The sequence below is a fragment of the Labrus mixtus genome, chromosome 4, assembly GCF_963584025.1.
Source record: "Labrus mixtus chromosome 4, fLabMix1.1, whole genome shotgun sequence".
NCBI classification, from domain to species: Eukaryota; Metazoa; Chordata; class Actinopteri; order Labriformes; family Labridae; genus Labrus; species Labrus mixtus.
In genome coordinates this window covers 8,755,443-8,768,893 of record NC_083615.1, presented here as the reverse complement: position 1 = coordinate 8,768,893, position 13,451 = coordinate 8,755,443, and the positions used below count along the sequence as shown (strand labels likewise).

Sequence of the window (13,451 nt, the reverse complement as noted above, 5' to 3'; positions counted from 1 at the left end):
AAGACAAACACCTCCCTGCCTGAACTTGGAGGGGAAGCTTTTTGTTACTGAAAAGCAAAAGTGCTAGATGTCAGATGTTCAGCTGTGAGTTAGAGGCTTATCTCCCCCTCCTTCTTTTCTTTATCCTTTAATCTCTTATTTACATTAGAGTTCCCATCTTTTTATCATGCCGACTTTAATTCACACTCAGTTTTTTTTACCTTCTTTTTCAATCTCCCTGGCTAATCTGCCCGTCTGCTCTAAAAGTCTTTCTCCTGGCTGATCACCTCCGATTGCCTTCTTACAGTATTTGAGCAGCCTGCCCTCCGTTTCTCTTCCTCCATCCCTTCCTTTCTTTTTTTTCCCCTGCTTCCCTCGCTCTCCTCCATGGATCATAACCCTACTTTAGATAGCTTTCATTTCTCCAGCTCTTCAAAGCTTGAGTCTTAAGCATATGAACTTCTAAAGTGGCTTGAGCCAGCCCTGTATCTTTTATTCTACTTTGAATGCTAATGCCTAGATTTGAAGTAACTTTGCTCAGAGCACCCTGCACTCTCTTTGCCACTCTGCAGCTGAATTTGGGACAGTAGCCTGTTTGATCTTGCAGGAAGGTAAAAGTCTACAGGCCTCTTTCTCACCTGCTGGTAAGTCTGACATTGCAGAGGGAACTAAGGCAATAAACCTTATACATTATGTGTTTTTTAACCTCACATAGTTAAAAGTGATGAACCCTAGTGTTATTTTATTATGGCCTAAACGTTCTCAAATGTAATCTTTATGTAAAGAGCTCTTTTTAAAGTAATGTTTAAATCTGGACAGTCATTTTGAAGTTAAATGTTTAGGGTAAAAAGAAGGAAGAAAGACCTGACTAAATTGAGTTTAATTAGTTGAGAGGAGAAATAATTATGCTTGTGTCTGTTTGGAAAATTTACAAGAGAGCAAATGGATCATTTGTGTGTGAGTGTCCTCCATTCTCTTGTCGCCTTTCGCCTTCTGTTGCTCACGGCATGTTCAGTTCTCATTTGTAATTCAGATATCCTGGCATAGTTCAGCAACAGTCACTTTGCGTTAATGGCAATTAAAGGACTTAGCCTGAAACAAGGTCGGCCATCTTCTCTTTCTCTCTTTTTTTTTTGTAAATTACGTTTAATCACCCCGTTACCTTTACCAAACACTCAGATCAACTGCAACGTATAACCTTCAACTTTCTCGATTCATCCTGCCATCTTCCTCCTTTTTTCTTTCAAACTCTCCCTTACCAATTAGAAAACTACCATTACTAACACAAGTCATTTAAGGCTCTACATCTCTCAGCTATTGTTCATTTAGTATACCACTCCTGTTTTCTGAAAATCCCACTTTTTACATTACCTCACTGCTAGTTCTGTGTCTGCTGCCATTCACATTTTGCCTCCTCCAAGGCCTTGTAAGGTCTGAATCTCTGCTTTACAGCTTGTCTGTTGTGAGTGGATGTCTGGTAGTGCGATACCGCAGGGCTTTGGCACAAAATAACTTAGCGACTGTTGTTGGCTGCAGATAGGAAAGATTTGCAGAGGGAGAAGACTGGGGCAGTGTGTCAGTGGTGGTAAGAGGACAAGCTCTCAAGGCAAGGAGACGAAGGAGAAATGCCTTGTCGTTCTCTCTCTGTCAACCTTGCAGGCCAGACTGAGGGCTCTGTGGCTCGTCTTTTCCAAGTGGCGTGAAGCCATGAAGTTGAGAACTCTCTTCCTGGCATGTGCTAATACATCCGTAGTGCGACTGATGTACTGGCCTGCTGAGGGGCTGGCCTGAAAAGAAAAGTCTTCTGGGACTCTCAGCAGAGTTTAAAAAAATAAAAATAAAGAATCTGTTACTGAGAAACAGTTAGCGGCAGTTAATGTAGTCTACTTCTCTGCTTTAAGCTTTAAAGTCAAATTTGATCAACAGGGAGGAGTTCTCAAGTGAGGAGGAGGCTTCTTTCCTGTAAACAAGCAATTATACACACTCAGCATGCAGGGGGGGGGGGGGGGGGGGGGGCTGCACTGTCTGTCAATAGCTACTTAACGCTGTCACAGAAAGTGGATGTAAGAAATGTCGGCCATAAAGTGTAAATCTCCAGCAGAGAGAGAGAGAGAGAGAGAGATGGAGAAAAAAAAAAAAGCTGAGTTTAGCATAAGCTGAAATTAAGCCGGCAATATAGGACATCCAAAAATCTCAAGACTCTGGCTGCTTCATTAGGCAGAAAGAGAGTCAGGATGGAGGCTGCTGTCATAAAGAAGCAGCATATCAACCATACTGTGTCATGTGCATTGTGACAATGTGTGCAGGTGATGGACAGTAATGAGAAAGGAGAAGTTGGTACGGTATGTATGTATGTATATATTTCACGGCACATGTGTGCTTCAACATATATGCACATTTTCTCATGTGGATATTTCAGGGTAATACGTGTGTCGTCCCTGCTGCTGCTGCTACTCACCTCCCTGCTCACACAGCTGTTGGGCCAGAGCATCCTTGAAAAGGATCTGTCCACGATGTGTTGCTGTGGCTCTGAGAGAAACGATGAGAGAAATCAGGAGAGGAAGAGAAGGAGAAAAAGAGCATTAGAAAAAGAGCAAACGGCCGCACTGAGGAGAAAGTTAACACGTCTGTCCTTAATATATGGAGATCAATCCTGCACAGATGGCGTCATTTCCCACGAAACCAAAAACTCTTTCCTACATAAAGGACAACGTTTACTATGAGGTAACTTTGAGATTAAATGTCTTATTTAAAGCTACCGTGCATTTAAACATTTGGGATAGAGTAAAGTTGACATGAATGTGAATGACAGTAATGTAAAAATGAGCAGAAGTAAGCTAAGTTAACAAAAAATAGCACAAAGAAGAGTTGACAATCTTGTTCATATGACTTATCTAACAAAAAAAACAAATGTCAAGTACTTTATTAGATATTTACTTAGCACATTATTGAAAATATAACCCTCATGTGCTCACACTGAACAAATATCAAATATCTTCTGATTTGTATTGTTCTGTATTTTATTCATCATTTAACAGAGAGACATGCAATGAACATTGCTTCATATGTAAAATACAAAGTAGATGCCATGCATACAGGTTTCTTGCCATGGCTCATTTGCAACTTCTCTCCCTGGCTTGGCTTTTGGGATAAAAACAGTCGCATCTGCTCCCTGCACGACTGCACTCATACTTGCCTCAACTGTACACTGCATGTTGAGTGCTATATGGACAGAATGTAATATAAATTTCCTTCCGGTGGCCAGAAAATGCATTATTCATTTGAAAATGGAGACTTCTTTAAAGAGCTAACAGGTGAAACGGCTCAGAGTGCAGTGGGATCTTTTACACGGACACTGAGACATTCTTTACTATGCAGCAGACATGTGCAAGGGAGAACCACTCTCATCTACAATAACAGAGTAACATCTGTGAAGATATACATTTATAGATGCATACTGACAAAGCCTCTTTTCAGGTGTTGAACTGTCATCACTCACAATAATAATATAACAACAATATCATTACTACTATTACTACTGCTCATAACGAAGCAGCAGTGTTATAATGTGATTAAACTATGACTAAAATACAAACATTAAAAGCCCATACCTCAGGTAGAGGGGGAACTGAGATGGACACATGGGAAAGAGATTGCAATTTTCAAAAGTCCTTGAAATGAGTTATTGGAAAGACTGTCAGTTTTAGAACCCTTTGTAGCTCGTTTTAGTCAGTGGTAGCAGCAGCGAATTGGATGTGCAGTGGCAACATGAACAAAAGCTGTATGCAAGGGGACCCAACACTTCATTCTGAGATGACAAGTAAACGCTGAATTACAGCAATCAGTCTGTGTTACACACCATTGACTCCTATAATACACAGCGGGAAAATAATTGTAGTAAGCAGAGGTCAAAAACATTAAGAGGATAAATTTCACAGCTGTGACGCATTTCTTCAGACTGTTTTATGTTCTTCTTCTAGATCAGGAAATCTAGGACGGTAAGAGACAGAGTTGTAATGGAAATTTGGCTAGAATGAACATCAACTGTGACTTGTAAATCCAGGCAACCTCACAATAAAACAAACACACACACACTGACACAGAACTATGTTTACCAGCTACACACAGTGAGTGAGTCTCCTCAAGATGTTTTTGTGAATCCATGAGGCCTCTTGTCTCTGCCATGTGAGGACAAAATTACAACTTTTCAGATTGTTGTATGAGTGTTCAGGGTCTCACAAAACTAAACACATGCCTATTGTCTAAGTCAAACCAATAAAGAAGAGCTCTGAGTAACCTTAGTGTGAGCTCTAATTCACTGTAGGTTAAAGTCTATGAAAGCAAACCAGACAGCAGTTCTGTATACAATCAGCTGTACATTTCATCACAGACTAAAAAAGCAGAGGAAATAGGATTTAAAGAAGGTGGACTTCATGGGGTGTACATAATAGGGGTTGGAGCCCAAGTCAGTGAGTCCAACATCCACTTTGCAGACTTTCTCCTTCATTCCCCTTTCCCTCTCTACAGTCCCTGGTGGATTTTGCACGGCACCTCCAAAACTCTACCCCACCCTGTTCCACGTTGCAGACTCAGGCCTTTTTATGGGTGCCAATGCATTTACTTGTTCATCTCAGTTCATCAATAATAAATAGACCTCTCATCAATTAGTAAAGATCTCTTGTGCCTTTGCAGAGCTGGGGAAAAAACATATTTAATTACACTCATATTTCAGAATCGGGTAAAAACTAATTTGAGCTTGGTATTCATGAATAAAAGATGGTAGTAACAAACAGTGGGTGGGGATGTAGGAACAAGGCTCTTAAATATTAACTAAACAGAGTTCTCAAGTTCACTAAACAGATTCTGTTGAGTGCAGCGGGACAGCGGGCTCCTTCAAAGTCCACCTTTGACCTCACACACATCTGTGACAGTAACCCTTACAAGGCCGGGTGGGAGAAAATGTAACGCAAAAGTGACAGCAGGGGCTGAATTATTCAAATATTTTGCTTGAGTTAAGATAGCAGTACAACAATGTAAAAATTCTCAATAGCTAATTAGTCTTTGATATTTTTTCAAAGCACTTGTATTTTTCCCACAATGTTGTTTTTCCTTCGGATAAATACAAATGCATCTTGCAGACTATGACAGTAGAAGAATAAGTCATGGGAATGGGGATTTTTTTCCCCCTTGAAAGTGTGTGTGTGTGTGTGTGTGTGTGTGTGTGTGTGTGTGTGTGTGTGTGTGTGTGTGTGTTTCAGAGGTTTTTGAGAGGTGTGTGACTTAATAGCATGTATGTCATTAAAACAGTAGCCAGGAGAGGGCATTTAGTCTGAGCTGGGTAGTGTGTGATCGGCACAGCGCGACGCCGGCGTCTGTCCTGCTGTCACACTCCAGCAGCTCCTCAGCGTGTGTCTCTCATTACCGTCTATGTTCTGGGAGCCCCCCCCCCCCCCCCCCCCCCACACACACACACACACACACACACGCACACACACACTCTCACACACACAGAACAGGTACACCAAAAACATTAACTGAACATCTAAATGTTAATTTGACTTTCTTTGGGGGGGGAAAAAAGCAATTAAGAGCCTTAACATGTTGGTGTTTTTTCGCCCCTCTCTACCCTCCTCTGATTCAAACGAGGGATCGTTCATCTTGTGAAACTACCTGTCATGCTCCTCTCTCTCATTAGTCTGGAGAAGCAAATCTGAGAAATGGGAAAGAGAGAGGGATTAAGGAAGATGAAGAAGTGGATTTAGAGTCAGATATGGATAAGTGGACAGAGGAAGAGAGATGAGGGGGGTTGGGATTCGGTCAGAGGGAAATATAGATGGGGGTTAGATGGCCTTGTCTTTCAAAGTCTACAATCTGCTGTCAAATAGCGAGGCATGCGGGTAAGGGCAGAGATCCAGTCAACACACTTATAACGACACACACACACAAAGCCACATCTGAGCTTTAACATGTATGCAGATGGACAGGCTGTCACTCAAAGAGCTCCCAAAAGGGCCTGGAGTGGGTAATTACCAAGCATGTCTTCCATGTTAGATTACATGTTGCTGTCGGCCAAAAGTATCCCCCAGGAGCCGGCTTGACAGCTCCCTGCTAACCACACACACACACACACACACACACACACACACACACACACACACACACACACACACACACACACCAACGCACACACACAAAATGCAGTGGAGGCCTAGCAGCTGATTTAGTCAAAAGCCATACATTACATGAGGTAAATAAAGCCCCTGCTTTCTCAAAGATAGGAATACACACTGATTCTGATCACACAAACAAACTTCTGTAACAGATGTTAGACAATGATTTCCTCTCCTTTCACAAACTTTACACATTTGAGTGGAGAACATAGACGTTGCAGCGGTTTTCTTCCCTCGTTACACAACGCTCCCATCCCGCTCTTTTCAAATCCCAATTAAAAGCTCATTTTCTCTCCCATCTTACTTGGCCTGTTGGTAATCATGATTAATATGAGGAGTTTCGGTGGGGTGCAGTTCCAGTCAGCAGCACTGATTTGGTGCATTTGGACCTGGCCCTTAAAATAATACACCATAATTGGTTGATTTATCTTCCATGTTGAGGACCAGCTGTGGTTGTGGCACCACAATCAGGGACAAAGAATACAAAAATGGAAGGAGAGTAAGATGAGAAGTGAAAACAGGACAATGAGAGAGGGAGGGAAAACTGGGAGAAAGAATTCAAAGCACCAGTTGTCTCAAGAAAATCCTCACAGATCAAGAGCTCTTTATAAAGTCAAGCTTTTTGATATGTTCCGTGGCCATCAGCGCTTCAGAAGGTGTGACTAGCTATTTTGAATCACATTACTCCCCTCCAACTCCTTCTGCCTCTAAATTAATTAATTGAAAGAGGCTCTTAGAGAACATGTAAATTTAATGAAGCTCCGCAGAGGAGGGATTTGGGAGTTGTTCGGCAAATTACCTGCTTGTTAGCACAGGGTCATGCAGAGTAACGGCTCCAAATACAGCCAGAAGTAGCGCAGCTAGTGCTCAGTCTACAGCCAGGAGAAGAACAATTGACCTTGACATCTAGCGAGTAATAATTTAATTGGATTAGGAAAATTACAACAGTAAGAGTAAATAAGTGAGGCAGAAAAAGAGAGCTGTGTGTAGAATGCTGTTGCTCTGTTGCTGATTCTGTCTTTTAAGGAGCTGTTTTTTAAAAGGATAACTGAGAAAATCTCACTTTAAAAAGCCTCTTTTTTTCCCCTGTCTTTTTCTTCATGGGTCAAAGTGGGAAAATATGCTCACAACAGAGCAAAGAAAAAAAAAAAAACGATGAATAGAGACCAATAATTCCCCCCAAATACATCAGGATGAGGAGCTGACCCTGTATCCCTCAAGTGTGGTTCCAATTGCTGCATTTAAAGTCATGCTTTATTTGTTTTCAATCTCTGCGTTCTATTTCATCTAAAATTGCTAAGGAGGTCAGCATCCCTGCAGGTTGGATGGTGACCTCCTGATGAGAGTGTGTGATGTCTGTGAAGCACTGATGGGATGCGGACAATTTGTGGCAGTATTGATCAGAGCACTGAGGTGAAAAATGCATCTATCTATGCACATGTGTGTGCATGTGTGTCTCTGTGTACACAGGTGTATGTATGTATTTGCAGGGGTCATGGAGCGTCACTTGGGAAATAGGACAAAACCATGGACGCAGAGACCTTTGACAGCAACAGGAGTCCCGGTTTGATCTGTTTAGGATCCCTGGAATGGATGATCAATGATTTAGTGTTAAATTCTGAAAATATGGCACATTTAAAAGTTTCAGAAAGGTTAAACACATGAATACCAGAGATATAAGAGTTGCTGTCTTCTATGTGAATTTGTGATATATGAAAATTGGAATTATATGGTCGGACTATGTCAGATTTGTCGCTCTGGTCGGTTTGTGGAGAAAAAAAGTGGACAGGATTTATGGGCTCTGCCATGCCTCACATTTCTACCCCGTATTTCTCCATCTCCACTGCCAAAAGGCGATAACCTAGAGCCAATCATTCATTTTAAACAGCCTAATGTCCATGGTGAATCATTAGCACAGCCAAAGGCTAGTATGGAGCTTAAGTCATGAGGGGACCTCATTCACCAGTGATTTTATGCTAAAAAAGACAGAAATATTGACTTGAATAATAAATAATCAATAGAGAAGACTATTACCACAATAAAACAGGTGCTATAAAGGTCGGCCTGGTGTCTTAACTATGACCTTTGCCCTCTGCTTAATAAAACAAGCTGTGGATCATCCTGTATTTTAGAGGCATCAGGCTAGATGAGCCTAAGGACACATGTTTATATTCAAATGAAAACAGATTTTAAATCCAAGCTTGATTTGCCATGTGTTAAAAATTTGATAAACTGCATGCATCTGAAGCTTTTGCAATAATATAGATATTTATAATTATTCACATTTATACATATATAGAGATTTCTTTGGCCTGTCTGATCTTACCAGCAATCTGTGGGCTATGGATTTTTAGCAGCACGCCCTAAATTCATTAATTCAAGCAGGAAAAGTAAAAAAAAACTGAGAGAGGATATTCCTGGTCTACTGTCCACTTGTCACTTGGAATTGTAGCTGCCTAACATAGGAAGAGAAGTGGGGCCAAATAGCATTGAATCTCTTTGGAGATCCTGAGTGTGTCTATTTTTCTCCAACTCTACACAACTTAATACAAAGTGAATCTAATTTGCAGAAGGGGGGCAGGGGAATTCCATTCGAGCAAAATCAATCGTCTTGCCAACAAACTGACAAAGGCTATTGGATCCTTATTGGCTTTGGTCAGTTGTAAACCTGGAGAGGAAACTCCAAAAGATTCAATAAAGAGGTGAGAATCTAGCTTGGTACCACTTATTCCTGAAATATTATTAAAAATGCATTTTCCAAAACACAGCTACTGATGAGGCAACACCGAAACAAGCGAGTGTGATTTTCAGGGGACTGATTACAGCTCAAACAATGAGGGTTCATATCGCTGCACATTTTAGATAGTCCAATGAGTTAATCCAATGAGCCCTGTGAATGAGATTTTATACATTTTAATTATAAACAAACTGAAGAGTAGACAATGCAGGGTAACTCACAATATGATACATGACCAACAATAAGGATAATATCATGACTTTGTGATAGTTAATACATTGTAAGAATATAAAATGACCCTAAGAAGGTAAAGAGCAGGATTTATGTTTTATTCTATGAAATTTGGTGTCAGTTTCACCTCTTATCACACTTCTTCCTTTAACTTCTTTTAACAGCTGTCTGACAGTATCCCACGGCCTTGTCTTCTTCTTCTTTCATTCTGCTGTCATGTTCTTTTGTGGCCGATTAACTTCTGTTCTCATCACCCTCATTCATGTCATCAGTGCCAACATGAAGACACGTGAAGTGGGGATGCAGTGAGTCAAACTGGCAGGGAAATCTTTTTAGAGTGCCAATTTTTTCTCCCTTAGAATATCAATAATTGGCAGCTAGATATCCCGGGTATCAATATTTTTCCCTCCTCTACTGTAGTATGCACAGAATATTACAATAAGCTAATTCAGAATATGTGAGTATTATATATCAATTTGTGATGAATGGTCACGTCTTTTGTTTATGTGATCTAATTATTTTATCATATATTGGTCAAACAACAACAAACTGCATTACGACTTTTCCAATATACAGTTTTAAAGCACATGGAGACAAGAGTCTGAGTGCTCTGCTCTCTCTGGGAAAACAGCCACACCAGGTGGTTGTCCTCAACAGTGGACTTAACTACCATATCATACCACATCTCACCATACCATACCATACCATACCATACCATACCATATCATATCACATCATATCATATCATACCACATCTCACCATACCATACCATACCACATCTCACCATACCATACCATACCATACCACATCTCACCATACCATACCACATCTCACCATACCATACCATACCACATCTCACCATACCATGCCATACCATACCATATCATATCATACCACATCTCACCATACCATACCATACCATACCATATCATATCATACCACATCTCACCATACCATACCATACCATACCATATCATATCATACCACATCTCACCATACCATACCATACCATACCATATCATATCATACCACATCTCACCATACGATACCATACCATACCATATCATATCATACCACATCTCACCATACGATACCATACCATACCATACCATACCATATCATACCATACCACATCTCACCATACCATACCATATCATATCATACCATATCATACCATACCACATCTCACCATACCATACCATACCATACCACATCTCACCATACCATACCATACCATACCACATCTCACCATACCATACCATACCATACCATATCATATCATACCATATCATACCATACCACATCTCACCATACCATACCATACCATACTATACCATACCATACCACATCTCACCATACCATACCATACCACATCTCACCATACCATACCATACCACATTTCACCATACCATACCATACCATATCATACCACATCTCACCATACCATACCATACCATACCATACCATATCTCACCATACCATACCATACCATATCTCACCATACCATACCATACCATATCTCACCATACCATACCATATCATACCACATCTCACCATACCATACCATACCATATCTCACCATACCATACCATACCATACCATATAATACCATACCATACCATATCTCACCATACCATACCATACCATACCATATAATACCATACCATACCATATCTCACCATACCATACCATGTTTTAACAAACAACACAGGAAGTGTTACTGTTCAATTTAAGCTAACAAGAGATGAGACTGTTTCACCAACCACTGGATACACCCTTGCTGATCCCATCTAGCTGCAGATACATCCTACTGACTTCCCAGACATAATGACTGAAAAACTAGTTTGTCCCGACTGCAGCCTTTTCAATTATTCAATGTTTGATAATTTATGATAATTATATATGGCTGTTGCCCTTTTTAATCAATTTAGTGTGTTATCCTACATATTCTTCTATTTCTTTCTATAATTTTTGAGATGGTTGTGTGTTACTGCTGGCTGTAAAACAAATTGGCCCTCAGGGATAACAAAGATATCATTGATCATTCAATCCCTTTTCCTCCTCCGTACTGCTCCTACATGTGTCTTCACTCAGGCTTCAGAGACATAGAAAACCATGAAATATAGTGAGTTTTGCGAACAAATAATCACTATGCCTGTCAGCATCAACTAATTACAGTAATCACAATTAAGTAAGGTCTAAAATTGATGCATTCATTATTTTTATAGAGAATAATCACATGCTATAAATTCCCTTTTTTAAAAAGGGGGACTTTTCTGCAGTGTCTCTGAGTAGTCACAGTGATGCAAAAGAATGACATACTGCATCTTTAAATGTCTTATTTCACTTAAAGAAAACTTCTCAGCAGGGTTGAATTCAAACAGCAAGTAAAGTACTCTCAACTCAAGACAGTACAAAATGTCAGAATAAAAGCCTCACCATTTTTTTTATTGCAAAAAACTATTGAAATTTTGTGATAAAAATTTGTATCATTTGCCAGCCCTAATATATACCGTACACATTAACAACCATTTACAGCATGCCATGACATAAAGGAACTATGTGCCATTTCAAATGCAGACATCTAACCTCTCGGGGGAACACTTTAGGAAGGGGGCTCACATGAAGTAATTAGAGCAATCTCCAACCATACAGCTGTCTGAGACCCACAGGGACACAATAAACACTTCAACTCAAAAACACATCACAAACACAATAACATAAGGGGTTTTTCATGCAGCGTTGTATGTGGGTATATAGCACCCGGATACACCCAAATGGCATCTATCCATACACAAGGAAAAGTCATCCACACTACAAAGGTTGTTTGAATATGTCTCTCTTAAAAACACTGTGGTTACATCTCACACACACTCAAACACACACACAACTGTCCTTACTGCCTTGAGGCTTTAAGTGAAGCAGAATAAAGTAAAAGAAAGAAAGAGACACACCAGCGCAGCTTTGCATTCACCAGAGGATGCTTTTAACTATTCTCACCTCTGCTAAGTGCAGCAAAGCATCCAGTACATTATGTAGACTGTCATGTCTGAGCAACAAGAACAAAAAGTGGGACACAACTGTGTTTTAAGAATTCATTAAAGCCTGAGTTGTTTTTTTTTTAAGTTTACTCCTGATCTATACTTTGTGAAGTTTTACTTTGAAGGTTTCAGGTACTTCTAAATCTGCAACTAATGAGCCCTTTTATTAAAGATGAATCACCTTGTTTGTTTTTTCAATTAAGAAATATAAAGTGACATCTATAAAACGTGGTTCATTTCCCAGATGCAAAGGGAACACACAAATGCTCTTGTGAAGAGTTTTTAGTTGTAATGAATCTGACAGATATTAATACCGATGCATTTATATGACCTACAAAAGCAAACAAGACCATTAGAGGGGGAGAGGATTATTTATATATAGTTGTTTTATATGCCTGTCACTCCTCCCCTGGGTCAGGTGTAAGACGGGGCAATTAACAGCACCCATCCGAAACAGTCATAGATATTTTCTTCATAAAAATGATTTATTGTGAGTTAAATGGAGGACATTTGAAATAAAGAAAGATACATTTTTCATCAGTATGCAGGATTATGAAATAGTTGCTGATTTTCTGATTTGATTGGCTATATCAATAGTGGTCGGTGTTTGCTTAAGGATGCCTATGTGTGTCTGTTTTTCTTCACCTCCTCTTCTCTCCTTTTCCCCTTCAAGGCCTCCACTTCTCTTTAGGTGGCAATTTACAGCCACCCAGAAAATGAGTTCTTGTGGATGCCCACGTTACTGCACTCCATCACACTCCTCTTGGTGATCTGTTACCAGGAACACTCCCACAATATTGCCCATAAAACTGCTCACAGGCCCGATATTAATGCAGCGACGGGCCAGCTCCAGCCCTGTGAAGGACATCCTATGTCTGTGCCTTTAATTTAAACACTCATGGACACTGCCAATGGAAAATGGTCCTTGTATCAATCAGGGCAGGAGTGCAATTGGCAAGGGCATGACATTGCATTTTTTACATTTTGTCGTCTCACTAACACTTATATGGTTCATAACTTTGTTTGACGTTTGGGGGTTTCGGAAGATTTGCTTCTGCTTAAATTGGTTAAGCTCTTTTGTAAAAACTGTCAGGGGATATCCTTTGGCAAAAAAAATGATCCCGTTGTCTAGAGTAACATAATGACAATTCACTGCTGACATTTTTTTCTGATGGCACCCAAGCTGGCCCTGGCTTTGGTCACAAGAGCCTCGCCTGTTGAATTTCTCTCAGAGTCATGTCACCGCAGCGGATACATCCTGGTGAAGATGGGAGCTGTGAATTGGAACCGTG

The 13,451-nt window shown here is 40.2% G+C and overlaps 1 protein-coding gene across 2 annotated transcripts in view; it reads right to left on the bottom strand.

Annotated features, from left to right (window-relative positions):
• reln (reelin) overlaps nucleotides 1-13,451 on the bottom strand; it is a 94,086-nt gene that overhangs the window by 41,004 nt on the left and 39,631 nt on the right. For both annotated transcript variants that reach the window (XM_061035672.1, XM_061035673.1), the window contains exon 4: nucleotides 2,438-2,508. In XM_061035672.1, the coding sequence (XP_060891655.1) occupies nucleotides 2,438-2,508 (71 nt within the window). The remainder of the gene's footprint in view (nucleotides 1-2,437; nucleotides 2,509-13,451) is intronic.